The 26,135-nt window shown below is 47.9% G+C and overlaps 1 protein-coding gene and 1 pseudogene across 1 annotated transcript in view; one reads left to right on the top strand and one right to left on the bottom strand.

Annotated features, from left to right (window-relative positions):
- Positions 1-18,116, bottom strand: part of PECAM1 (platelet and endothelial cell adhesion molecule 1) — a 45,214-nt gene extending 27,098 nt beyond the window's left edge. The window contains exons 1-8 of the mRNA XM_058676175.1: positions 17,972-18,116; positions 17,771-17,928; positions 17,647-17,673; positions 8,031-8,324; positions 6,702-7,013; positions 4,383-4,661; positions 1,885-2,133; positions 30-302 (exon numbers count right to left, since the gene is read on the bottom strand). Coding sequence (XP_058532158.1) covers positions 30-302; positions 1,885-2,133; positions 4,383-4,661; positions 6,702-7,013; positions 8,031-8,324; positions 17,647-17,673; positions 17,771-17,837 — 1,501 coding nt within the window. The 5' untranslated portion in view covers positions 17,838-17,928; positions 17,972-18,116. The remainder of the gene's footprint in view (positions 1-29; positions 303-1,884; positions 2,134-4,382; positions 4,662-6,701; positions 7,014-8,030; positions 8,325-17,646; positions 17,674-17,770; positions 17,929-17,971) is intronic.
- A 1,086-nt stretch (positions 18,117-19,202) lies between these two features.
- LOC101531832 (coiled-coil domain-containing protein 43-like) lies at positions 19,203-20,511 on the top strand (annotated as a pseudogene).
- The last annotated feature ends 5,624 nt before the right edge of the window (positions 20,512-26,135 follow it).

The following is a 26,135-nucleotide window of genomic DNA, read 5'->3' as shown; positions in this document are numbered from 1 at the left end:
GTGATTTTTCTCTTAACACAGCAACTCACCTATCACCTTGACCTTCACAATCTCACTGGATATTTTGTCCTGGGAATGGCAGTTGTCCACAACACACCGGTATTCCACGTCTTTGGTTGGAGTATCTTTAAATACTGCAGGGTCATTTGAGTACTTTGTATAATTCTCCAAGATGGTATTTGCTTTCCAAAGCTGATAAGAAATGGGGAAAGTTCCATTTGCTTGGCAGCTCACTTCTATGTGCTCCCCTTTGATGATCTCAGACTTCGTGTTATGAGAAATCCTGGGCCTGGAGAGCATTTCTAGAAACAGGGAAAAACTGTGTAAGTGGCACTAAAGGCAGAAGCAATACCTCCATTGCAGAGGGCCCTGTCCCAAACTGTGGGCTTTGTTTTCTCAGTCCCTGCAATTTCAAATGCCTGCCTTTCTTATCTATCTTTAAGAGACTCCTGGCTTAGACTGACAGGCAGTGTCTGGAGAAGGAGGTGGGCTGTTGGAGGGAGGGCAGTTGTGTGCTTGATGATCAGGGAGAGAAAAAGACAGGTGCTACAAGTAAAATATAGACGAAGAGGAGTCGGGGGAACAACTGACCTATTGGTTTAGCTGCTACCTGGAATGCCTGTGTCCTGTATTAGAGCTCCTGGGGTACTCCAGGTTGACCACAGGCTTTGGTGTAAGTAATTGGGTCCCAGCTGCCCATACAAGAGACTTGGATTGAGTTCCTCACTCCAATTTTGGCTGTTGCTCATAGGCATTTGGGGAGTAAACTAACAGATTGGAGATTTCTCTTTCACTCTACTTATCAAAAAATTAAAACTAAAAATAAAAGAATGGGAGGGCTGGTGCAGTGGCTTGACAAGCTAATCCTTAGCCTGCAGCACCAGGATGCCATATGGTCATCAATTTGAGTCCTGGCTGCTCCACTTTCAATCTAGTTCTCCGCTAATGGCCTGGGAAAGCAGTGGAGGATGGCCCATGGCCTTGGAACCCATGCACTCATGTGGGAGTCTTGGAAGAAGCTCGTGGCTGCCAGCTTCAGACCAGACCAGCTTTGCTCTCACTGTTGTGGTCTTTTAGGTACTTAACCAGATGGAAGATTCTTGCTTCTCCCTCACCCTCTCCATAACTCTTTTTATTTATTTTTATTGGAAAGGCAGATACACAGAGAGGAGGAGAGACAGAGAAGAAGATCTTCCATCTGATGATTGACTCCCCAAATGGCCGCAACGGCCGGAGCTGAATCAGTTTGAAGCCAGGAGCCAGGGGCTTCTTCCAGGTCTCCCATGCTAATGCAGCATCTCAAGAGGACGGCTTTGGGTGCAGAAAGAATAGTTAAATCCATGTACAGTTTTTTTGCACCCAAATTAACATCATGATCTCTTAACTCTGTTTTCTCAAACTGTTTGAAGTCCTCACATGCCTAGATCCAGGACAAAGAAGCCCAACTCTAAGTGGTCCCAGTGCCTATACTGAACCCACTGGGAGTCCTGCCACTTCCAGTTAGCCAAGACACAGACAAAAACTAGAACTCACTAGAACTCAGGTCTTCTTATGGTCTGACGGTGACTGAGCAGGGTCTCCTTTCTGACCTTTTGGGTAGACGTAGCCAGACTCACGCCAATTCAGAAGTCACATTCATGGGCACGCAGTCCTGACACAGCTCTGAGCCTGATCTTGGCCAGCACGTTGTCCTTGCACCGCCTCTCGCCCATGCTCAGAGCACAAATACCCCCTTGCTTCTCTTTGGTCTCAAGATGTCACTCCCCCCTCTCTCTTCCTTGAGATGGTCCCTTACCTGACTCTAACCTCCCTGAAGACGGGAGAGGAGTCCAGCTGGCAGTCAGTTCCCCTCTTCCCAGTCCATCTTGGCAAGGACATACTCACCACACACAACTATCCAGATGGCATTGCTTCTTTTGACCACTTTGCCAATGCTTGCAGTGCAGGTGTACATCCCACTGTCCTCCTGCGCTGCAGTTTTTGTGAAATTTTGATTCTCTGATATGATTGTGCCTTCCTTCAGGATGGTGAAGTTGGCTGGGGGTGCTCCTGGGATGAAGCATGACAGGGCCAGGCTCTCACCTTGGTCCAGACGGGTGGAAGAATATTCCAGCTTCGGCTTGGCAAACAGTTCTGGAAAACATTGAGTGGGAATGGGACAAGATGTGTCTGGGCACCTCCCAAAGCTCTCTCCCAGAGAAGCCCTGGGCCCAGATGCTTCTGGCAGAACCAGCTTCCGGCCGACAGTTTCCCTTGGTTGGTCGTCAACCTGATGACATGATCCCATGGCTAAGAAGCTCTGGTTCATTCTTGGCCTGGGAATTCCAAGGTGCATTCCTTTCATTTGTTAATACAACTTACTTCATGGCCAGGGATTAAGAATGTCTTGCAACTTGTACTGCAACAAATAATGGAGTGTTCATTCACTTGTTTCTTCACACAGTCACTCATTTTAGCCCACAAGTATGGACTGTAGCCTAGCAGGTGACTTAGACTCTGTATTTATAACACAGGTCCCATAAGGGACATTGAACGTGGGCTTGGGGAAATCAGAGGAAGGGCTCAAGGAAGTTATCCAGGGAAAATATCCTAGGAAGAGTATCTTAGCCCACAGGGACTGCTGTGACAAAATGCCACAGACTGGTCTCTTGACAACAGAGCCAGATCTTAAGGAGCTCTCTGTCCCCAGGAAGCTGCGTAACACACACAAAGTGCTCAACACATGTTGAGTTGACTCTTTAAATAATACAGTATCAATCTGATCAGTGAAAAACATGAAACAGGAAGATATTTATCATTAACTCTAATGCACTAAATTGTAACAGGGGCCAGTTTGTACAAGGGGACTTCAAAAGGCACACAGAAAAACAGAAATAAGGTTTTCAAGATGGTGGAATCGGATTAGACAGACAGAGAAGGATTAGTCAAGGTGAAGCAGACAGGGTGTGATCCCAGGAAACAGGAAAGGACAGGCGATGGCAGAGGGACGCTTGGACACCTGTGGACAAGGGGACGCAGCAGAGACAGCAAAGTGGTGCTGCAGTGACCAGATATTCCAGCAGCGATCAGATTTCCACTGGCAGCCAGCAGCACAATCTGCAATAGCAGACATGGAAACACCCACATGCCCAATAAAAAAGAATGGATTCTGTGGAATACTACTCAGTCATTAAAAAAGAATGAAATTCTATCATTTGTAACAAAATGATCCCAACTAGAGACCACTATACTCAATGAAATAAGCCAATCCCAAAAGGACAAATATCATATATTCTCTCTGATATAAGGTAACCTTCACACAAAATGTAAGGTCAATAGATATAGGTATACAAGCATATACATATATTCATTTAGTGGAACGCAGACTATCAAACTGAGAAAGGAAGTTACAGTGCAGTAGGCATCTCTACTCCTAAATAAAAGATGGACTCCCAATGAAACTGTTAAATATATCTCGACTATAGAACGCTGGACTCTACCATGGTCTGTACCTACAGTGTCATGATACACTTAAATAGAAGAATGATGGACTTGTGGCTGTTGCTGAAGGACTACACTATCAGTTCTTCATCTGACAAATAGCTCCTAGATTCCTGCCCTGTGCCAGGCAGTGTTCCAGGTCTTAGCATCTAGTTCTCAATGAAATAGATCATGTTCCTCCCCTCAGTAGCTCCCAGAAGTGGAATACATATAATAAACAAGCAAGAAAGGCAGAGGATTTTTTTAAGAAAAATTTGGGGCCCCAAGTATTTTAGTGAGAACTGAAGCCAGGTGATGGTGAATGCCAATCAAAGGGATGTTTTAGTGCCTGGGTCTAGAAATCAAACAGGAGATGACTCTTATTCTGTTGCTTTGTGACCCTATACTCCTTAAATGGGTCACTAACCTCTTGGTCTTAGTTTTCACATCCATAAAATAGGTACCATAGTACCCATCTCCTTGAAATGTTGTGTGCATCACAGGGGAGTTTATTCCTATACTTTTTGGCAAACAACTGTTTTCCCATTTTGAGGCCATCCTAGGATTCATGCCTAGTATCTAGCATGGTGCTTGGCACAGAAGGAAGCAATGTCAAAGTCATAAGGGAGATGCCCGCTCATGCTCTAGAGGAGGCACTGGACTAACAGTTCAGCAAAGTCATCTCATTGAAGCACTGGAACAGTTCTGGAGAACTTTGCCACCAACTCACAGAGCCAAGTCAAGTTCAACAATACACCCAAGGTCACCGAAGCAGTGAGTGGCTAGGACTGGGCACCAGAACCTGTACCACTTACTCTACACTGATTTCAACTCGACAGGAGCAGAAAAGCTATCAGCTCTGGATTCCGGTAGAGATGTCCCTTGTGCCCACCACATGCCATGTCCTGCAGAAGCTACCCTACCTGTAATGTTGACCATGATGCTGCTGACCTTGGAGATGTGCCTGGATTCCACTTTGCACGTGTAGTTGCCATTGTGCTCCACCAGAGCCATTACCGAGTAGACGGCCTCATCGCCGTTTTTGTTGGAGGCCACAATCTCCTTGTCCTTCTGGATTATGATTTCCGGAAACACTTGGGCCAGGGGCGTCACTTGGATGGTGCACTTGATGTGGAGCTCATCTCCTTCTGTGATCTGATCCTTTTGCGGGCTGATGTGGAACTTAGGAATAGAGAAGGATTCTACAAGACAAGAGGACCACCTGGTTGGACGTATGTTCAAACCTGGACACTTGCTACTCTGCTCTCCTCTGTTTTTGCTGCTTCCCTTCTATAACTTCCATTTGTTCTAGTGAAATTTTAAAAATTTAACCTCTCTTGTCAAAACCCCTTGGGCTACTCTGCTACTACCTTTCTTTCTCCTCATTCATACAGCTTTTTCTTTTTTTTTTTTTTAAAGATTTATTTATTTTATTACAGTCAGATACACAGATAGAAGGAGAGACAGAGAGGAAGATCCTCCATCCGATGATTCACTCCCCTCCTCCGGGTCTCCCACACGGGTGCAGGGTCCCAATGCATTGGGCCGTCCTTGACTGCTTTCCCAGGCCACAAGCAGGGAGCTGGATGGGAAGTGGAGCTGCCGGGATTAGAACCCGCGCCCACATGGGATCCCGGGGCGTTCAAGCCGAGGACTTTAGCCACTAGGCCACGCCGCTGGGCCCATGCAGCTTTTTCTTAACACCAACTTTCACCCTTTCTCGAACTTCCTAAAGTGCAGACACATTGTCTAGATCTCATGTGTGGAACTTTCTTCAGATGACCTGAGATAACCCAACGGGTGAAAGTGGACTCTGTATACCCCTTGCCCATTACACACTTTCTGGGATTTTCTCATATTATGTCATGGAACCTTGTTACTTCAGCAGGAATATGCTATAGCTTCCAAAAGTGATGGCCAAATAGACTATGCAGCTCCACAGAAATGCATATTTAAATAACCATATCCCTAAAAAGCAGCTTCCAATCTATAATGATACTTCAAAAAATTAACAAGACATGGTTTATTTTGGTGTAAAAACTTTGAAATCCATGCATACCAGGAACCTTTAAACAGTGCGTGGGGAAATGCGTGTTTAAAAAAAAAAACTAAGTAGGCATTTCAATTCTTGCACCAAAATAAACTTTTTTTATTTGAATTTTTCATGAACTTTATTTATTTTTAAGATATATTAATTGGAAAAGCAGATTTTTAGACAGAAGAAAAAAACAGAAAGATCTTGCATCTGCTGGTTCACTCCCCAAGTGGCCACAACTGCCAGAGTTAAGCTGATCTGAAGTCAGGCTCTTCTTCCAAGTCTCTCACATGGGTACAAGTTCCCAAGGCTTTGGGCCATCCTCTACTGCTTTCCAAGGCCATAAGCAGGGAGCTGGATGGGAAGTGGAGCAGCTGGGACAGGAACCGGCACCCAAATGGAATCTTGGCACTTACAACGTGAGAATTTAGCTGCTAGACCATTGCACCAGGCCATTCCATGAAAACAAGATTTACTTATTTATTTGAAAGTCAAAAGTGACAGACAGTAGTGAGGGAAAGAGGAAAGAGAGAGAAAGAGAAAAAGAAAGGTTATCTTCCCTCTGCTGGCTCATTCCCTTAATATCCACAATGGCTGGAGTCGATCCAGGTGAAAGCCAGGAAAAAAGAACTCCATCTCAATCTCCCACATGGGTGGCAAGGACCCAAACACTTGGGTCACCACTCATCGCTCTCTCAGGTTATCAGAGAACTAGATAGGAAGTGGAGCAGCCAGGACTTGATATGGGAAGCCAGTACACAAGCAGCCAGCTTAACTTCCTGTTCCACAACACTGGTTTCTCCGTGAACTTATTGAAGAACCTCTGCATTTCAAATTACTTCTTTAGATGCTGGTCATGACTCACAAATAACTTAACATCATCTGCAAAACACTGTATTTAAAAAATACGGGTCAGATATCAGTTTGTAGGATCTTCAGGAGAGTGGGCTAAGGCTACCATGGTTTTTGTTACCATGGACACATCAAAAACAAAGCAGAGCATAAAGCAGTGTGTGTGTGTGTGTGTGTATGTGAATGCATGTGCACATGTTTTTTTTTTAATTGCATAATAGTCAATAAGCTAGAAAAAATATTGACTTAAAGTGGTTGGAAGTAGCAGCTCCAGCCAAAAGGCCCTGCCCCTTTTCAGTTCCCACGCCCAATGAGCAGCCACAAAGAATGACGAGAAGGGGTACAAGAGCCTGACCTCTCACGGTGACCAGGTCGCTCCTGGTGAATTCTGAGATCTCCTTGTGGGATCCAGACGTAACCGAGATGCTAACTTGACATTGGAAGACTAAAAGATGTTCCCGTTCCTCTATGGGGAATTCCAGCGTCATGAAATTCTGGTTCCAGTTAGTCTTCTCTTTCCTCTGCTTGACAATTTTTGTGTTGTGATCTATTTTTTCCACTAGGAAATGTACTGGAGCCTTTTCCTCTGGGACAGAGCAATTGACTGTCACAGACCCGCCTTCTATGGCCTCCTTCTTGTCCAGTGTCACCCTGGGATTGGGCACTCCTTTAGAGAAAGAGAAAGGCTGTTAGCACCTGTGCAGACGCATGGCCCAGGCCCCACTTAGCAGCACCCTGCAGAGGACTCATCCTTTTGGCTTCCTTTCTGCTCCCTACCAGCTAATTACTGGGTAGGAGTCTGCCTGATATCGACCCAGGCACTTTGTCCAAGAGATAAAACTATTCCAGCAGTATCTCTCCTCTTGCAATTTTATGATGCAAAAGAAGAGATGGATGTGGGAGGAAGTGTTGCAGTGCCAAGGGGAACTCTGCCAAGGGGCAGAAGATGAGGGAGTGGGGAGACAAACTCTCACGTGGTGGTTCATATCCCAAGTTCCCACAACAGCCTGGGCTAGGCCAGCTGAAGGTCTAGAGCCTGGAACGCAGCCCAGATCTCCCTCCGGTTAGCAGGGACTTCACCTGCTGCCTCTCAAGGTGTGCGTTAGCAGGAAGCTGGAGTCAAGAGCTCCCACAGGTGACGTGGGTGTGTCACTAGCCAGACCAAAAAGTATATCCCACTGATAAGGATGAAGTTTAAATAGGTTAAAGGACTTGCATTTGTATGTCCTGGAACCCAAGCAGAGTGACTGCAGAATCCAGTGTCCCTTTTTTTTTTCTTTCCTTAAGGATTTATTTTTATTAATTTGAAATGCAAAGTGACACAGAAAGATCTCCCATGTGCTGGTTCGTTCCTTAGATGGCTGCACAGCCAGGGCTAGGCTAGGCCAAAGACAAGAACCAGGAGCTTCATCTGTGGAAGGCAGCTTGGTCAGCCTACACTGCTTTCCCAGGACATTATTAGGGAGCAGGACTGGAAGTAGAGCAGCCAAGACTCGAACCAGTACCCATAGGGATGCTGGCCCTGCAGGCAGTAGCTTAACCAATTATGGCACAGCCCCAGATTCTAGTGTCTTTATACGTGACAGACGCCCAGGTAAGCCCAGTGTTAGCATTCTTTTGCAATCTCTATTCGTGCTGCTGTGTGTGACATTTTGTCACCTGTGTGTGAATCCCAGAGACTCACCTTGCACCATCACCTGGTACTCTGCAGAGGTTTTCTCCTTGTTGTTCAGAATCACAGTGCATTTATATGTCCCAGAGTCCCAGACCCGGGCCAGGGGAATGATGAAGCTCTCAATGTTTTCCTTGGAGGTGACATTGTAGAACAGTGTGTCATCCTTAAAGAACAGCACCTGGTGCGGGAGCTGGGTGTACGAGGTGGTGCTGATGTCCACAAGGCACTGCAAGGTCAGGTTCTGCCCATTGGGCACTGTCCCGCCCGGCAGCACCTCCATGTGGATCCTGTTGATGGTGAAAGCTACATGCAAAGGGGAGGAAGGCAGATACACTTGTTATCTGAGAGATATCCTCCTGGTGACCATCACCTGTCAGATGTGGCACTGTCATAGCCCGTGCAGTAGCATGGCCAGAGCCTTAGTGCCTACAGAGGCCAGCAGAGAATCACTGTGAGCAGTGAGGGTACTCAGCTGTTCCAGTTTCCACTGGAGCAGGTGGCAGAGTGTGACAACTACAAGGAGGGCCCCCCCCCGGGAGCACAGGCTGTGTCTCAGCAATCACATATGGCCTTGGGCACGTAACCTCTCTGAGCTCATCTGTGACTGGACAAAACTGGGTGCCCAGCAGGTACTTCACAGATGGCAGTGAACCCCTGATCCGAGGCTATGTGGACATGCCCACGCAGACCCGCCCAAATTAGCTCCAGATGGGCTCAGCGGACTAACCAGGGATTGGAGTCTCGAAGCCCCTCCTCTGAGGCAGCCGTTCATGTTCCTTGCCCCCCCTGCCACCGAGGAGCAAGGCACATATGTTCTCCTTGATGGCTGAGTGCTTAGAGCAGCTGTGACGCTCAACCAGAGCAGCCGATGTCTTCCAGCACTGATTGGTAGATACACACAGAGACCCACTGGCTGGATTTCTGGATAAGCTACTCAAGGAAAAGAACTAAGCAGAGATCAAACTTGGAGACTCATTTACAGTGGTGAGCTGATGAGAAGAACAGATTACTTAAAAATAGATGTTCCCTAGGTAACTGAATCACCAGTAAACCACTTTCATTTGTTGGGTACATTACTTTAGTGTTTTTGGCTGCTGGCTGGTGTGTGGGTGGCCACTGCTACAGAAAGTTTCCAAGTTAGAAGAATTTGGACCACACTTACTGCTCAGGACTTCAGCCCATATATCTGAGCAGACCGAGATAGGTAATATATTTTAAAGATCCTGTCGGCTCCCTCTATGGGTCCCCTCCTGCAACCCACGCAGGAGGTACTTCAACACAACTCAGCCCTCTCTTTCCTATTATCCATGTCAAGATCTGGGCTTGATCAGTATTATAAATATTCACTTTCCAAACCTTGTGGTCTATAGAAGGAATGTGGAAAGTTTTGGGGAAAATGTATTCAAGCCCATGATCTTAAAATCAGGAGTGTTCAGTCTTTTAAATTTCCCAAATCCCTACATTTCTCCCAGTAAACTTCCACCAGGCCTGTCTCAAAGAGACAATATACCTATGTATCCATCCATCCATCCACCCACCCATCCATCCATCCACCCATTCATCCATCCACCCATCCATCTTCTATGTATCCATCTTTATCTACCTATCCACCCATATACCCATCTATCTATATTTCATTTCTCTCTCAGGCATCTGGGCTAGACTGAGGGCTACTGTGGTGGTATACATCATTAGTCTCCTACTTCATTCACCCTTCACATGCCACCATGAGGGGTGAACAAAGCAATCACAAGCTTTTTAATTGACTATTTACATTTTCAAGTGGATAGTGAAATCGAATGCTTCAAAATGTCCAAAAGATAGATGATGTCAATGTAAAAAGCCCAAAGAGTCTAGAGACAGATACTAAATTGAAATAATGTGATTGTGGAAGAGAGTCAGATAATAGATCAATGTAAGGGAATCAGCACAGTAGCCCCCCATGTGGGGAGACAGGCAGACACACAGCTCTTGGCCATGTTCTATTTGAGAAGGGGGGCTGAGTGGTGGAGTTATGTGAATGCATTATATTCATTAAATACACACAAATAAAACAAAATGTGATTATGCATGGACCAAAGAGGACAGTATGTTACAAAGCAAAGATTATAATCAACCCAATTCTGTATAGTTGAGATACGTAAAAAAAGAAAAACATAGACAGATGCAGGAGCTGTAGTGCCGCTGATTAAAGCTGCCACTTGACATGTTAGCATCCCATATCACAGCACCAACACAAGTCCCAGCTGATCCACCTTCTATCCAACTCTCTGCTTAAGTGTCTGGGAAACAGCAGCTGATGACTCAGTACTTGAGTCCCCACCTCCCATTGGGAGCTCAGGATGTTGTGCCTGATTCTTGGCTTCTCCCTGGCCAAGTCCCATTATGATCATTTGGGATGTGGTTGGGAATGCTGTCTCTCCTCTCTGTCTCTTTCTCTGTATCCCCCTCTGCTTTTCAAATAAGTAATCAAGTTTTCAAAACAGAAGAGGAAAACGCTAAGAAAAATATCTAAGACGTAGCCTGTCTCGCTCTTCTCCCTGTCCCCATCCGCTCCGTTCCCACCTCTCCCTGCCGAAGTGACCACTCTCCAGCCGGCATCTCATCAGGCACATACAAGCAAACACAAAGTTTGCTTCTCTCTCTGCCCCAACGGCACGAGGATGGCCCTCTGGACACAGCTCTGGTGCCTTCAGGCATGGCCTTAGTCAAGATTTTTGTAGCCTGAATGAGGACATCAGAAGCCAGAGGTGGTGTGGAACAGTCACACAGCTTCGATGAGGCTCATAAAGTTAAGTTCTTATCTGATACTCTGAGAACATTATGCATGGGCTATGAGCACTCCACAGTACACTGCGATCCTCTTAAGGGAGAACAGAAATCTATATCCTTGGCTCACCAGGCCATGGTCTCTCCAAGAATCACGATCCTCAAATTCAGTTTTGGCACCAACTTGAAAAAACTGCACAGGCTGAACTGTCTTTCCACCCACCCATCCATTCCTAACCCCTGGGGCTTCGATGAACCTGAAGACAAGGTTCTGAGGAAGGTCATTCAAGTCAAAATGAGGCTGTCAGTGCAGGCCGTCATACAACCTGACTTGGTCTTCCTAGGCAGCTATGTGGACAGAAGGTCTCAGCGATGAGCAGCTGACCTGAGGTGCCTGTGACGATGCAGCCAGAGGGTGGCTGTCTGCAAGCTAAGCAGAGAGAGGTTTCAGCAGACACCAACTCGCCAAAACCTGGACCTTGGCCTCCTGGGCTTTAGAACGGTGAGAAAATCAGTGTCTGTTGTGGAAGTCATCCATGTTGACTGGTGATGGCAACCGGAGCCCACAACTGTAGATGTTCAGAAATCGTAGGGGCAGGTGTTTGCTATACCCCAGGTCAGAGCACCCTGGTTAGAGACTGCCTCTACTGTTTATAGCTTTCTACTGATGTGCACCCTTGGGGCAGCAGGTGATGGATTACAGCAGGAGGGACCTGTGCCCAAGGACCATACATGTCCGGGCTGCTGGCTTCCACCTGCCCACCAGCTGTGGTGAGCACTTGGGGAGTGAGCCAGCAGATGAATGGTCCCTTCTCTCTTTACGCTTTCTCAACTGTTTCTACATAAATGAGCAAATAAAAAAAATTTAAAAGAAACTGTGTTACGGAAGTTTTCCAGGTGGGCTGTCTTTGGGATGCTGTCCATGGGTTCACCAAGTTTCTGGCAACAGAAGGAAAAGCTGCGCTGATGGGGAACCACTGCTTCCCTTCTGACTTGTGGGTTTCAGGAATTCTGACGGATGCAGTTCCCTTTGTGCTTTGGCTGCTACATTCTGCTTCTAACAATCTCTGTAATGCATGTGTGTGTGTTAAAAAGGCCACGGCTATATTTCCTGCCAGATTTTCCTTTCATTTTTATTTGTCATCAATGATATTGTACATCGAACAATACTTTTTTTCAAATAAGTGGTCTCAAATCACTTTTGGAATAAGCTGGCCAAAGACACGGATAAAATCTTTTTCTTCTAACAAACGTAAGCCTTTGAACATTTTCATTTGTTTCTAACATGTCTCAGACTTTAAAAGCAACTCAGCGGTCCACTGCTGCCCTTTTCCTCTGGGCTAGCAACTGAACGACAAGAATGCGGAAGAAACCCATCGTCTTCCCACTCAGAGACAGGCAGGTGTCTTCCCCTCACCTTGTCAGTACCCTCTCTTTCAGAGTAAGCCACGCTGTTTTGTCCAGTGGTTCTGTCGGGAGTTGATAGCACACAGAAGCGCATAGAACCAGACTGCATGGGCCAAAACCTACCTCTGCTATCAACAAGAAGTGCAACTTCTGGACAATCACTAAGCTTCTCTGCACCTCAGTCTGCTTATCCACACAATGGACACAATAACACGAAGTGTGAAGGAGGACCTCAGTTTAAATGGCTTGCACCTATCAAGGGCTTGAGAAATGTTAGCTGGATCTGTCAGCTGCAGAAATAAAACCCACTTTGGGAAGCCTTAAAACTGGATTTTCACTTCAAGTTTTTAGGGAAAAGTTTCAAATGAAAGCTATTTCTAAGTTTTCTAGGTTAATTTGTAGGGAATGCTTGTCTCCCGTTTTGCTAATCCGCCTATGGATCTCCACTTGGCGTCACTGCAGTCTGACTTTGCGTCCTGACTGAGCCTGCGCCCCGTGGCGGGCCACACCCTGGCTGGTAGAGAAGACAAAGCCCTGAGCCCGTAGTCCTCACAGGTGACTTCGGGAGTCATTGGGCCACCACTTTTCCTCTGTAAATCAGGGACGTTAATACCTGCCTTTCCTGGTGTTTTTATACAGAACAATAACCAGGTCAAGGTGGCTGAGAGCTACCCTTCTAAGAGGTCATGGGTTTACTGCCCAGTCCCCAGCCCTGGCCCTGGCACTTGTCCCTTCCTTCTTCCTTAGCTCTGATCATGGCACACACTCCCTGGACCAGGCACTGTACCTAGTATCAGGGGCTCAGCAAAGGGTGAGGTTGCAGTTTGCCCGCAGGGAGCTCACTCTGCATTTCACAGCTCTTCCCGACCCTGGGCCTTGCAGCCTCACCTCATTCCTTCTCTGGGCTTCCCACTACCAGGCCAAGTTCACTGCCCCTTCACAGGAGCCCTGTTTTCAAGCTCACTGGGCAGCATGCCACAGAAAGCCTCAAGGGAGAAATAGGGGCTTCCAAAGTGAGTTTGGAAGCAGATCAGGCCTGGTCAAGCCTTCAGCAAATCTGCAATCTCAAAAGAGACCCTAAGCCAGACGCACACAGCAAGAGCTGGATTCCTTACTCTAACAGATAAGAAACACAGGATATCTCAGGACAGGTGTCGTGGCATGGAGTTAAGCTGCCCTTTGTGATATCAGCATCCCATTTGAGCACCAGCTGCAGTCCTGGCTGCTTCATTTCTGATCCACATTCCTGCTAATGCATTTGGACAAAACAGTGGAAGATGGACCAAGTACTCGAGCCCCTGCCACCCACTGGATAGGAATCCCAGATAGAGTGGCTGGGCCCTGGCTTCATCCTGGCCCAGCCCCAATTACTGTGGCCACGTGGGAAGTGAACAAGCAGAAGGAAGGTCTCTGCTTCTCCTCTGCCCATAAGTCTGCCTTTCAAATAAATAAAATAAACACAAAAAAATCCTTTCATGTTATATATTCTCCTTAGTAAAAGGAAACCACAAAATCACGTGTATACAAACATTCTCTATGAGAAAAATAGTAACAATATAAACAAACAAAAGGAAGTATGTTATTTTAAGCTAATAAGTTTTGGAGTATCTTGTTAAGGTGCAGTAGATAGTACAAAAACCACTCAAACCACCTTGAAAAACATTTACCTAATTCTTTTAAACATAGTACAAAAAACTTTTTCCTCTTTGTGTATTTTTAAAAAAAAGATTTATTTATTTATTTTGGAAAGGCAAATCAGATTTACGGAAAGACACAGAAAAATCTTCCATCCGCTGGTTAACTCCCTAAATGGACACAACGGCTGGAGATGAGCCAGTCAAAAGCCAGAAGCCAGGAGCCTCTTCCAGGTCTCCCATGTGAGTGCAAGGTCCCAACACTTTAGGCCATCCTCTACTGCTTTCCCAGGCCATAATCAGGGAGCTGGATGGGAAGCGCAGCAGCAAGAGCACAAAGAAGCACCCATAGGGAAGCCAAGCACTTACAAGGTGAGGATTTAGCTCACATTTCTCTCTTTGTAAACCATGCTTTCCATGTATAAGTCATGCTGAGTTACCGTATACATATCTTAGGGTTGGCACAGTCTGGTGACTGCTCACAACCTGGGTCCCTGAGAGGCGCATGCATGAATGAGACATATGTTTTCCTGGAGAGAGAACCCACAGCTCTCCTTACTGAGAGTGTAATGGTGAAGGAAGGGGCTGCAGAATAGCCTGGGATTGGTCTGGATCTTCTCAGCCTGCAAGAATGCAGGTTGCAGGAGAAGGGTTCAAAGTTGTCAAGTTGCCACAACACAGACAAGGCACCCAGGGACCCCAGGCCTGATACCCAATATTAAAGCCACAGGATCCTGTCCTCAAGGCCACCAGGCAACAGATGCTGATGCTCTTTGGAAAGATAAGGAATGGTGACTCAACCAGCCACCTTGCCCTCAACCTGGAAATGACTCAGAGAGAAGGGGAGAGGTGAAAGGGATGGGGAGGAGGAGAGACCGCTTTCCCCAGACAGGAAAATTACAGGGAGTCTAGAACTCAAGGGAAACATGCTGGCCCAGACTCCCTCCTGAATCTCAAGCAACTCCAAGTTCAGTGCAAGATCTCATCCTCGAAACATTTACCCAGCACCTGTGCCAGGCACTGGGTTTAAGAGGAAAAGAAGAAATCTTAGCAGTCTGGCCAAGATGACAAGGCTCCGGGTGGCTGGCGTCCAATGACGTCAGTGGGCACTCAGAGGAAGGGTCACTGGGGAGAGGTCAAGGAAGTCTGAAGAAAGTGGCCCTTGAAGGGAGCCCACTGGGCCAAGGGCAGGAGGTGGGCACTCTGGGCAGAACAAACAGCACGTCCCAGCACCCGGGGGCATGACCCAGGCTCAGTCACTTACAGGAAGCTGAGTGTGGGGCCCCAGGAGCCAGAATGGGGGCCCGTGCCTGTCCAGGGGACAAACGGGGCCTGAGCTGGGCTGGCACGGGGGGGTACAAGGGAACAGCTCAAGGGAGCTTACATCTAGGACACTGAGAATGTTCCAGAACTGGGCACTGCTGAACTCACTAGGAATATATCAATCCCTGTTCATATTTCAAAGTCTTGATGGATTCAACAGTAGAAGGAAGATTCCTGGATTATTCCTGGGAGAATACAGGAGTCGCCACAAAGTCCCTGGGCAGCAGCTGGCCCTGGATTCAGCCTGAGACTCAGGCTTTGGGGATAGGGATGCGGATCAGCTGAGAGGGCGAGGGCCTCGTGCTCCAGAGAGGATGAACCCAGGGATCCTGCCGAGTGCGGGGTGGCATTCTGACCTCCACCCCACAAGCTCAGGACTCAATAAGAGCGGGGAGAAACACTGCAAGAGGGGCTAGAAGGCTAAGGAAGAAGGCTCTGGGAACTGAGTGGCAGCCAGAGGTGGCCAGGCGTTACCACCTGCAGCAGGCGGTGCACAGTGGGTGGCAGGCAGAAGGGTTTAGGCTTTGTGGTCCTCCAGCTCTCTCCTGTGCCCTGAGGAAGAGCTCCTGCAGCAGAGGGGGTGGGGGCTGAGACTAGACTGCTGCCAGGAAGGGGCTGGACAGGGGACACAGATAAATAAATGGAGGCATGGGCTGTGTGTGATACTTCTTTGTTCTAGAAAAAGAAGTTGTAGTTACAGTGTAGTGGAGGGAAAAGAGCCAGAAGCAAGTGCAAGACCCTGGGGCAGACTAGGCGAGTCGGACCAACCTGGAGGATGGGTGGGGAGGCGGATGAGCCCCAGCCAGGGCCAGCAGGAAGGGACCCCCAGACAGATGGATAGTTTACTGAAGAAAGAGCTGAGGTCATCTCCTCAGACAGTGGGGGTGGGGCCTTGAGAGAGAGAGGAGGCAGGGAAAGGGCTGAGGCTAAGGGGTGGGGTGTAGTTCGGGGCCAGCCGATTCCAGGGTAGACCTCTCCCAACACAGGAGCCTTGTGGCTTCAGGGTCTGTTTCCTTGAACATAAATCCAGGCAGTGGCTAAGTCCTGGGGAAGGCACACAGAACATTCTCAAGGAACACGAGAAGTGGGGGATGGGGAAGGAAGTGGGGAAGGGCAGTCCTGGGGAGCAAGAGGTCAAGAACGAGGGAAGCAGGGACTCCAGAGCCTGACCTCTCTGCTGAGCAGGGTCTGCTTCACAGGGTGGAGACAGGACCAAGGGGGTGGGTGCGTGGGCTGGAGGGGTGGAGGGAGTGAGGCCAGGACAAAGGTGGACGAGGAGGGTTCCTGTCCCTGGTCCTAGCACATTTACTTAGGAGTTCATGAGGCTCACTGAATCAGCTGTTTGCTTTGTCTCCACCTTGAAGACACTGCATGCAATGAGTTATCATTCCAGTGTTACAGGTGGGGGAAGACAATTCAGACGGGCCCAGTGCAGCTGCTCTGAAACACTGGAGAGGCACCTCTGGTTCCAGGCAGGTGGTGGAGTTTCCAGCAGGGGAGGATCCTGTGCTCATGCCCGATAACTGGCTCTCCCTCGGACAACTCAGCCATCTCAGTCCTACCATCGGTCAAGTGGATGATGATAAAGAGAAGGGATAATGCCATCTCTGTGGCTTGCCATGGGAATCCAAGCCCAAGAAAGCTGGCTTTTCCAGTACACATGTAAACGAATACACACACACACACACACACACACACAGAGCCCTTGCCATCCTGGGCCACTGCTCTGAGTCCTGGCTCCATCAGCTGGTCTAGTTCAGGTGCTGGACCCCTGTCACACCCAATCTCTGCACGTTGAAGTGGTCCCAACCAGGGCTTAAGTTCTGCAGTTTCAGCCTGTTCATAACCCCCTCGCAGAATAGCCCCCTTGCAGTCCTGCACCCCCAACCTCTCTCCTGCACCTGGTCTCAGCCAAAGCAGAACAAAACCATCCCACCAGCAAGGTGGAGGCTCCAAATCAGTTCTAATGTGGATGAGAAACCAGACTTCAGAGACGGGCAGTACCCCGGCTCCCTAAGTGTGAGCGGAAAATGGTGTAGAAACATCAACGTGGAATGGAAAGGAGACCCAGCGTCTGATCTTGATCATTTAGGAGAAAAGGGCTGGGTTAAGAGTGTAAATCAAAAAAAAAAAAAAAAAAAAGAGTGTAAATCATGTCTGGCTTTCACTGAGATTGATAAATGGATTGCATCTTATTCTGAATAAAGACAACCGGGGTGGGACAGGAAAAGGAATGATTTCTAACAGAACCATGACAACCACCACACCATGGAATCACTCTATTCTTTATCACTTGCATGATCCCAACAAAGATCCACTAGGGTTCAGAAAACAGACGCTGTGTCTGCAATGCAATGGACTAAACCTGGATTTTCCACTGGAAAAAATGTTTTTTTCTCAAGGATTCTAGATCTTAAACCATGCAGCTCTCAAGAGTTGTAAGAGCCCCAGAAAAGACCCAACCCAACCCACGCCGAAACATCAGAACTTACAGTTTTCTTGGCCTTCAAGGCTCGAACCTGAAAGAGAGAGAAGAAAGAGGTTGGTCTTAGAAGCGTCCCCGCTCTCATCCATGCTCCTGGGCCCACGATGAAGGGGGCAGAGATGCCAACTCACAGAGCAGCAGCACCAGCAGGGCTCCAAGCTGCAGGGAGGCCCCTCGGGTGTACAACGCCAGCCGCATCTTGAGCTTGTGGTCTGCCCGACAGTTAGCGCTGCCTTCGGGCCATGCCTCAGGGGCAGAAGACCGCACTGCTGCCTCACAGCTGAGAGACCTGCTCTGAGGGAAGCAGAAAGCACTGGCTACAGATAGGAAACCCGCCCTGTGGGGAGCAGAAAGACTAACTTCTCCCAGGGCAGGCAGAGGCAGGAGGGACTGGCTGTGGTGCTGGGCAGGTAATGGCGACCATTGCTGGAAATCAGGAACAATGAGGCCTGGGCTGGGCTGATAGTTCCTCAGGAAATGACTGGCCTTCCTGAGGGACTACTAGACGTAATCCCTTTGTTTAGTTTCTTTACAAGAGGGGAAAAAAAAAAGCAGTGGCACTCACCTCCTTATTCTTGACCTTCTTTGTGTCTTGCCTGAGTCTGGGGGTCCATCTCTTGACAGAATGAGGGGCTTCTCCCTTCCCCCAACCTCTCCTCAAAGCGCTTCTCCTCAGGCACCCACCAAGGTCACTCTGTAGCACAAGCAGACTGGGAGGCCTTCCCTAGTATCTGCCCAGGGAGAGGGGGGTACCAGTGTGGGTGACTCAGGTGGCCCCAGACAGCGCCCCCTGCAGCCCTGCACCCCCAGATACACCCCTAACACTAAGCACATCAATTCCTTCCTTTCCCTGTTGGAAACCCTGTAATGATTCCACTGTGTCCTCCAGAAAAGTTGGGCTACAATTTTCCATCAACTGTCCCTTGCTTACCTTTCTAGCCTGGACTCTCTCCACTTCCTTCCTCGTCCCTACATTCTGGCGTCACTTGTTTGTGTCTTCGCCAATGCTATTCCCCTCTCGGGAACATGCTCTCCCCTGGTTTCTGGTTAATTCCTGCTCCGTTTACACATCACCTCCTACACGAGTCTCCATTGTCATCCCCACAGAGAGCTGTCCTTCCTCAGTTTTTTTTTCTTTTCTTTTCTAAGATTTACCCATTTTTATTAGAAAGGTAGATCCACAAAGAGGAAAGACAGAGAGAAAGATCCTTCATCCCCTGTCCCACTCCCCAAGTGGCCACATTGGCTGGAGCAGGGTTCAAAGGCTTTGGGCCATCCTCCACTGCTTTCCCAGGCCACAAGCAGGGAGGCAGATGGGAAGTGGAGCAGCCAGGGCATGACCTGGCACCCACATGAGATCTTGATGCCTGAATGGGGAGGATTAGCCAACGCAGCCATTGCACTGGGTCTGCTGCCTTTCCTCTTATCCTGTCCTGTCTCTTGCCTGCCCTCTGCCAGACACAATGCCATATAGCCTGTCTTTCCTGCAGATGGACTGCTGGCTCCCTGGTGGTGGGATCAGTGCCTGGAATCAGAAGATGACCAGGAAAAGGTATTAGTAGGATGGGTGACGGTCTAGGTGAGTGGAGAGAAGTTACTCTGTTACTGTTCCTGAGTGTGCCCTGTGTTTCTAAAATGCCAGCCTCCAGGACTTCACAGGGCAAAGCTAAGACAGAGTAGAACTGAGGTGACATGGATCCCGGACACTGCAACAGGGGATTCAGGAATCCTAGGCAGCGGCTTTATCTGCTCCACTGAAACACCCTCCCTTATTCAGCTGTCTTTAAGCTCTACTGAAGTGTTCTGATAACTGTGATAACATATCTTGAAGTCAGATGTCAGCCTGCAAATACCATTCTTTTAAGGAGTTACTGGGGCTATCCTTGGCCCTCTTCATTTCCGTAAGAATTTTTAGGGGGCTAGCAGGGCCCTGACCCCAAGACGGCGGCACCCAGGGGAGCTGGCGGGGCAGCCTCCTGCTAAGGTGATGGCTCAGGTGGAGGCTGTGGCGTTGGACCGTGGCCAGGTGGACAGTTGGAGGCGCTGGGAGTGGACAGGGCCATATATGGCGCTACTTCCTTGGGGTCTTGTAGGAGAAGGAGGGGAAGCTGGACGCTCTGCAGGGGTTCCTGTCGGCTTTCCTGGAAGAAAATTCTCTTCTGAATATCTGCCAGGAAACTGTGGAACGACAGTCGGAATCTCAAAGTGTTGTACCCAAAATGAAAAAAAAAAGACGAGGTCCAGGCCATGGACACCCTCTTTGAGAAGCAGGTGCAGATTGTGGTGAAGTCCAGGCTGGTGTCGGAAGAGGTGAGGCAGAGGAAGGTGGCCCTGCTGGCCCAGTGCACTGACCTGACCAGTGAGGAGGACGTAGCAGATAAGGATGACTTGGGTACTGCCACCATGAACCTCAGTTCTAATACATCTCAGTTCTGAAACACCAACGTGGAAGACGTCCTCCATGCCCGAAGACTGGAGCGAGACTCGCTTCAGGATGAGTCGCAAAGGAAGAAGGAGCAGGACAAGCTGCAGAGGGAGAGGGACCGACTGGCCAAGCAGGAGCGCAAGGAGAAAGAGAAGAAAAGGACACAGCGAGGAGAGCGGAAGCGATAACCTTGGCCCGCTCTGGTCTTCCCACCGTGAACTTGACCAGAGGGAGCAGTGGTTGTACATACAGGGACTCGAGAAAAACGAGAGGACGCTGTCAAGTGGCTTGGCAAGGCACTTCCCCCTTTGTGGACACGATGGAAAGGACATTCAGACTCGCTTCCCATTCCAGAATGTGCCATGTTTGGGTGGTGTGGGCAGCCCCGTTCTTACAGTTGATATCTGTACCAAAGATCTGGAATAGGGACAGCGTTTCTGTTTTAAAGCTGAAGTCTTGTGCTCCTTTTGCCCACCTTAAAAAGTCTTCCTTCACCTTGGGCACGTGACAGGAGGGTCCAGAAAACCAATGATGCCCGCTTTCTTCTGAAGGAGAAGAGTCAGGAGCACTCCGCCCTGCTGGGGTGTGGGTGGAAGTGCAAATGACCCCACACGGCCTCACCCCTAAACATGGTTTTATCGCTGAACTGGCAAATGAGCACCCCCCGCCCCCGGGTCCAGAGTGAGTATGTATTTCATGGCAGTAAAGTTAGGAAGATGGAAATCACTGGAGGTGTTCTAGATTTTTCTTTAATGGTTTCAGCCTGTGGAAGAAAATGGTATCTTCTCATGTGACAGTTATGTATTTTGGCTCATGTAGGCTGTGACTTTGTTCTAAGAAGGCTGTGTCATTGTTAGTTGACAGAAATTTTCTGATTTGCCACAAAGTCTATGAGTATTAGTCATTCCTGATTTTAGAGGAATTAGCGGAGTTGCCCTTTTAAAGGGAGGGGGGACACTGGACATGTCTGCTGACACAGAGATGTTTAAGAGTACACGGCAGGTGCTCATCAGATTGTGACCAGAGTGAATGGCAGACCTGCTTGGAAGTCGGCAGTGAGCGGGAGCGTGCCGTGTGTCTCCACTTGCCACCAGCGAGCTGGGAGATGGAGGGCCTCCCCTCCTCGGTTCAGGCAGCACCCTGCCGGGAAGCCTGAAGCCAGCGGTTTCTCTGGTTGGACAAAGTAGATCTTTTATGCCAGGGGTCAGCAGCAGACTGTCACCCACAGGCTAAATTTGTCTGTTTTTGTATGGCATAGACCGAAAATGGATTTTACTATTTTTAGAGGGTTATAAAAGAAAGAATACATAAAAGAGACCATATGCGGTCCTGAGACCTAAGCTGTTTATCATCTGGCCCTTTGGAAACAAAATGTGTCAACTTGTATTTTATATTATTAACTACCAAAAACTTACTTTTGTGTAGAAGGTTTAAAAAAAAAAGAGCATCGTTAATAGAAAGAGATGTGTGTGTTACCTCTTTAAATACTCCTGTAACCATGGCATTTCAAAAAATTTTTCTAAAAAGCCCACCTTTAAAAAAAAATAACTAATTTTAAGCTTTAAAAAGGAATTTTTAAAAAGATGTATTTATTTTTATTGGAAAGTCAGATTTACCAAGAAAGATCTTCTATCCACTGGTTCACTCCCACAACAGCCAGAGATGAGCTGATCTGAAGCCAGGAGCCAGGAGCTTCTTCTGAGTCTCCCATGCGGGTGCAGGGTCCCAAGGTTTTGGAGTGCCCTTGACTGCTTTCCCAAGCTAAAAACAGGGAGCAAGAGCAGCTGGGATTAGAACTGGCACCCATATGAGATCCCAGCAGTGCATGCACGGCAAAGACTCAGTCACTAGGCTACTGTGCTAGGCCCTCCATAAGAATTTCTAAATCAGCTTATCAACTTATCTTTTTTTAAAAGATAAATTTATTATTTTTATTTGAAAGGTAGATTTACAGCAAGAAGGAGAGACAGAAAGAAATAGCTTCCATTTGCTGGTTCACTCTCCAAATGAGCTTGTGCCCATATGGGATGTAAGCCCTTGGCACTGGAGGATTAGTGAGTTGAGCCATTGCACTTGTCCCTGGTTAATTTCTACAGGAAAAAAAAAAATGCCTTTGAGATTTTAAAATTGAGTTGATTTATTTAAGAAGCAGAGTGAGAAAGAGAGAGAGAAAGCTACCAGCTACTGGCTTACTCCCCAAATGCCTCCAACAGCTAGGACTGTGTTGGGCTACAGCCAAGAGCTGGGAGCTGGGAACTCAATTGGGATCTCTCATGTGAGTGGCAGGAATCCAATTACTTGAGCTATCATCACTACTTCCTCTGGGTCTGCACTGTAAAACAGTTGGAGCTCCAGCAAGCATTCCAATAATTGTCTTTGTTGTTGTTGTCCTTTTTTATTATTGTTTTTTTGTGTGTGTGTTTTCCATTTTTCCAACATGAGTCTTAGCCAGTAAAGTAAATGCCAAACCCCTTCTGAGATTTTTATTGGAATTGAGCTAAACCTATAAATCAGTTTAAGGAGAATTAACTTCTTTTTTTTTAAAGATTTGTTTATTTTTATTGCAAAGTCAGATACATAGAGAGAGGAAGAGAGACAGAGAGTAAGATCATCCGTCTGATGATTCACTCCCTAAATGACTGCAACAGCCGGAGCTGAGCCGATCCAAAGCCAGGAGCCTCTTCTGGGTTTCCCACGTGGGTGCAGGGTCCCAAGGCTTTTGGTTGTCCTCAACCGCTTTCCCAGGCCACAAGCAGGGAGCTGGATGGGAAGTGCGGCTGCCGTAATTAGAACCGGCGCCCATATGGGATCCCGGTGCGTTTAAGGCGAGGACTTTGGCCGACAGGTTATCTCACCGGGCCCAAGAATTAATAATATCAAGTATTTTGATTTAAAAACATAACCTATATTTCTCCATTTATTTAAACCTTCTTCACTGTCTCTCAGTAGTACCTTTCATTAAAAACTTTGGTGTTTATTAGTTCTTAAATCATATGAATGTGTTACCTGTTAAATTAAGGAGTTGAATTTTAAAATAAAAGCTGAAATGGCTGCTGCTCCCACCCCTCCCCAGCCAGCCACACACAGGGTTACCTGAGTTTGTGCATCCTCCCAGGAGAGAATCCCCTCTTCCCGGGAGTCTGGGGGCTGGTCTCCATGTCTGTCTGTCTCTTGTCTCTCTCTTTCTGGCTTTTGCGCTCTCTCTCTCTCTCTCCATGGAAACTACACTCTCGATTCTCATGGAAATCCCTTCCAACTCTCATAACTGCCTACAACTTAAGAACTAAAGCACATACCAGTATTCTTTTTTATTTCTTCATTGCAAAGCTGATCATGCTCCCCAGAGAGGAACATATAAAAGCACCTGCATCCCAATGACAATTGAGTGTCAATTAAAGAACGAGTCACAATTTTTTTTTTTTTTAAGTATGCCCCGCATATTGCCTGGGCCATATTACTCAATTGCTTGCTTGGTGTTGCTTTGCAACTCAAATGGATCTGGGCATCCCATATTGTTGTGGGCTAAGGAGTTGGTTAGCACTCGCTAAGCTGAGCACTACAGGCAATGGGCTTGGGGCTGAAAGCACCTGGTCTAATGGAACTCAGCTGTATCCAATATTCTGCTAATGAGAGTGTAGGCTAAAGCGTAAACAAGAACTAGGTGAGAGGTCAAGAGTGGAGGCAATAGGGCTCGGGCGGTGTGGCCTAGTGGCTAAGGTCCTCGCCTTGATCCCATATGGCCGCTGGTTCTAATCCCGGCGGCTCCACTTCCTCTCTGTCTCTTCTCCTCTCAGTATATCTGACTTTGTAATAAAAATAAAATAAATCTTTAAAAAAAAAAAAAAAAAAAAAAAGAGTGGAGGCAATAAAAGCAGGCCTCGAGAGAGACATTTCCACCATCCCTGGTCTCCGTGTTGGTGAATCGTCCCCAGATCCTTCTTCGTGCCACGTTACCAGTCCAGCTGGCCACAACACCATATGTCACAAGACATACAGTCTCTGTCAGGGAAGTAGCCTACTGCAGGAGAGCCCCATGCAAACACCAGGTCTTTCAGGGGCTGCAGCAGGCTGCTTCCAATTTTTCCTGTTTCAGGTAGAAGAGGACAGTGACCAGGGTTACTTAAGATCTGAGGAAGCCAAACCGTCCTGCTGTGGACCAGGCCCAGGAAACAGTAGATCAGGATTCCCTGGGGTAGTGGGCAGGGACAAAACCGCAAGACTGGCCAGATGGCATCTCTTACACATGGACCTCAGGGGGAGAGGAGCCAATGCCTGCCCTGCAGGGTGCTGCTCTGGAGCCCCACCTATTAACAGAGCATTGTACACAGCGCCAGCCCATGTTCCAGCTGTGAGTAAACCAAGCCGGGCTCCCCCTGGGAGACAGGGAAGTACCCGTGCTTGGCTGCCTTGTCAGGGTGTGGCTGTCTGGCATCACAGCTTTCTGCAGGGGACAGTGACAGCTGTCTATGTATGGGGTAACACTTTTAGCCATCTTCCTGACAACTGACTCAGTCCTCTGACTTATCCTTCCAAGTGTTGAGTCACCCAGGCAATTTTTGTTTGCTTTTCGTTTTGCTTTGAACTTTCAGAGAGAGAGACAAAGAGGGTGGGAGTGGGGAGAGAGAAATGAATGTTCTACTGACATGTTCACACGGCTGTGGCTGGTGTTTTAGGATGGGGCACCCTAGCAGACGCTTGCCCCTGACCAGCATCCAAGCAACACATCCCCTCACTTTCTGTCCTGTAGCCTGCACGGCTCCCTGGGGATGTGCTGGAAGCTTGACACAATCCAGAAGCCCTGGCACGCCACCACATCAGGGGTTGCCGTCGTCTCCACCAATGCTGCCATGACAACCAGAGCCAGAGTCACATCAACACCACCACCAGGACATTCTTGTTCTCTGCTTTCCACCCAGGACAGAGGGAGCCTTGCTAAAATAGGAAGAAACCCAAATGGGCTTATCCTAATTTCACAAAGAAAATTTACCTTGCCAGGAACAACGCTCGGGGGGAGGGAGATAAACAGTCATGGTTTGTCTAGAGCTTGGCCCAATGAATTTCAGATACAGTGACTGGACTTTCAAGCCCAGGGTGTTTCTAGCTTATTCTTGGCTTCTGATCCAGAACTTTGTTTTCAACTTGACCATTAAGCAAATGCTAAGTGTCTTCAAAAATAAGCTCACACACACACACACACACACACACACACCTCTCCTTCTCAGTAAAAAAAAAAAAAAGGTGGAAGCCTTTCCAACAAAAATAAAACTTAAAAAAAGGAGTGGGGGGACAGCATGTTGGTTCAACTGGCTAATCCTCCACCTCCAAGTGTCCGCATCCCATATGGATGATATAGATGCCAGTTCTATCTCCACTTCCCATCAACTCCCCATTTGTGGCCTGAGAAGGGAGAGCTACTAAGAAGGCAAGTGTTTATTAAACCAACACCATGGGTCAGAACCCTGTTTCTGTGATCCCCCCGGCTGAACACAGAGAAAACTGGAGACAGTTGTCAAAGTAGTCACTACTGCAAAGGTGATCAGATGGCTTCTGCTGTTGTGGGCTGGGGTCACATGTCCAGCTGTTACTAAGAAGGGCCATGATAATATCCACAGTATTCACAAATGGCCACCCAGACACTGTAACAAGACTGAATCAATGTTCCCATATAAGAAACCTGGGCAGATCTATTAGACTACTCACAGAGTGGCAGGGACCAATAAGACAACAACCAAGGCAAAACACAGCTTCAGGGTTCACTCTCCATCCTTAGGTGGCAGAACCCACTGGGGCTAGAGGAATGACCAAGACCAAGATATCCCTTGGGAAACAAGTGTCTTTCTGGGGTTGAGGGAAGCTGTTTTATTCTAGAGATTTGAAGAAGAGTTCATTTCCACTTGGCTGTGTTGTGGTTTGGGGGAGAAAACAAGATCTCTGGCTTCCTCGAGCAGGATCTTCTACTGCCTAAAGTGCCCAGCACAGGCCACACCCCTGTACCTTGATTTGCACAAATTCACCCGAGGGAGGAGACTACATCAGAGGTAGGGAAGAAGTAGACCTGAGTTCTCAGGGGA

The sequence above is a fragment of the Ochotona princeps genome, chromosome 17 (assembly GCF_030435755.1).
Source record: "Ochotona princeps isolate mOchPri1 chromosome 17, mOchPri1.hap1, whole genome shotgun sequence".
NCBI lineage: Eukaryota > Metazoa > Chordata > Mammalia > Lagomorpha > Ochotonidae > Ochotona > Ochotona princeps.
This window is presented reverse-complemented; position numbering and strand designations above follow the sequence as displayed.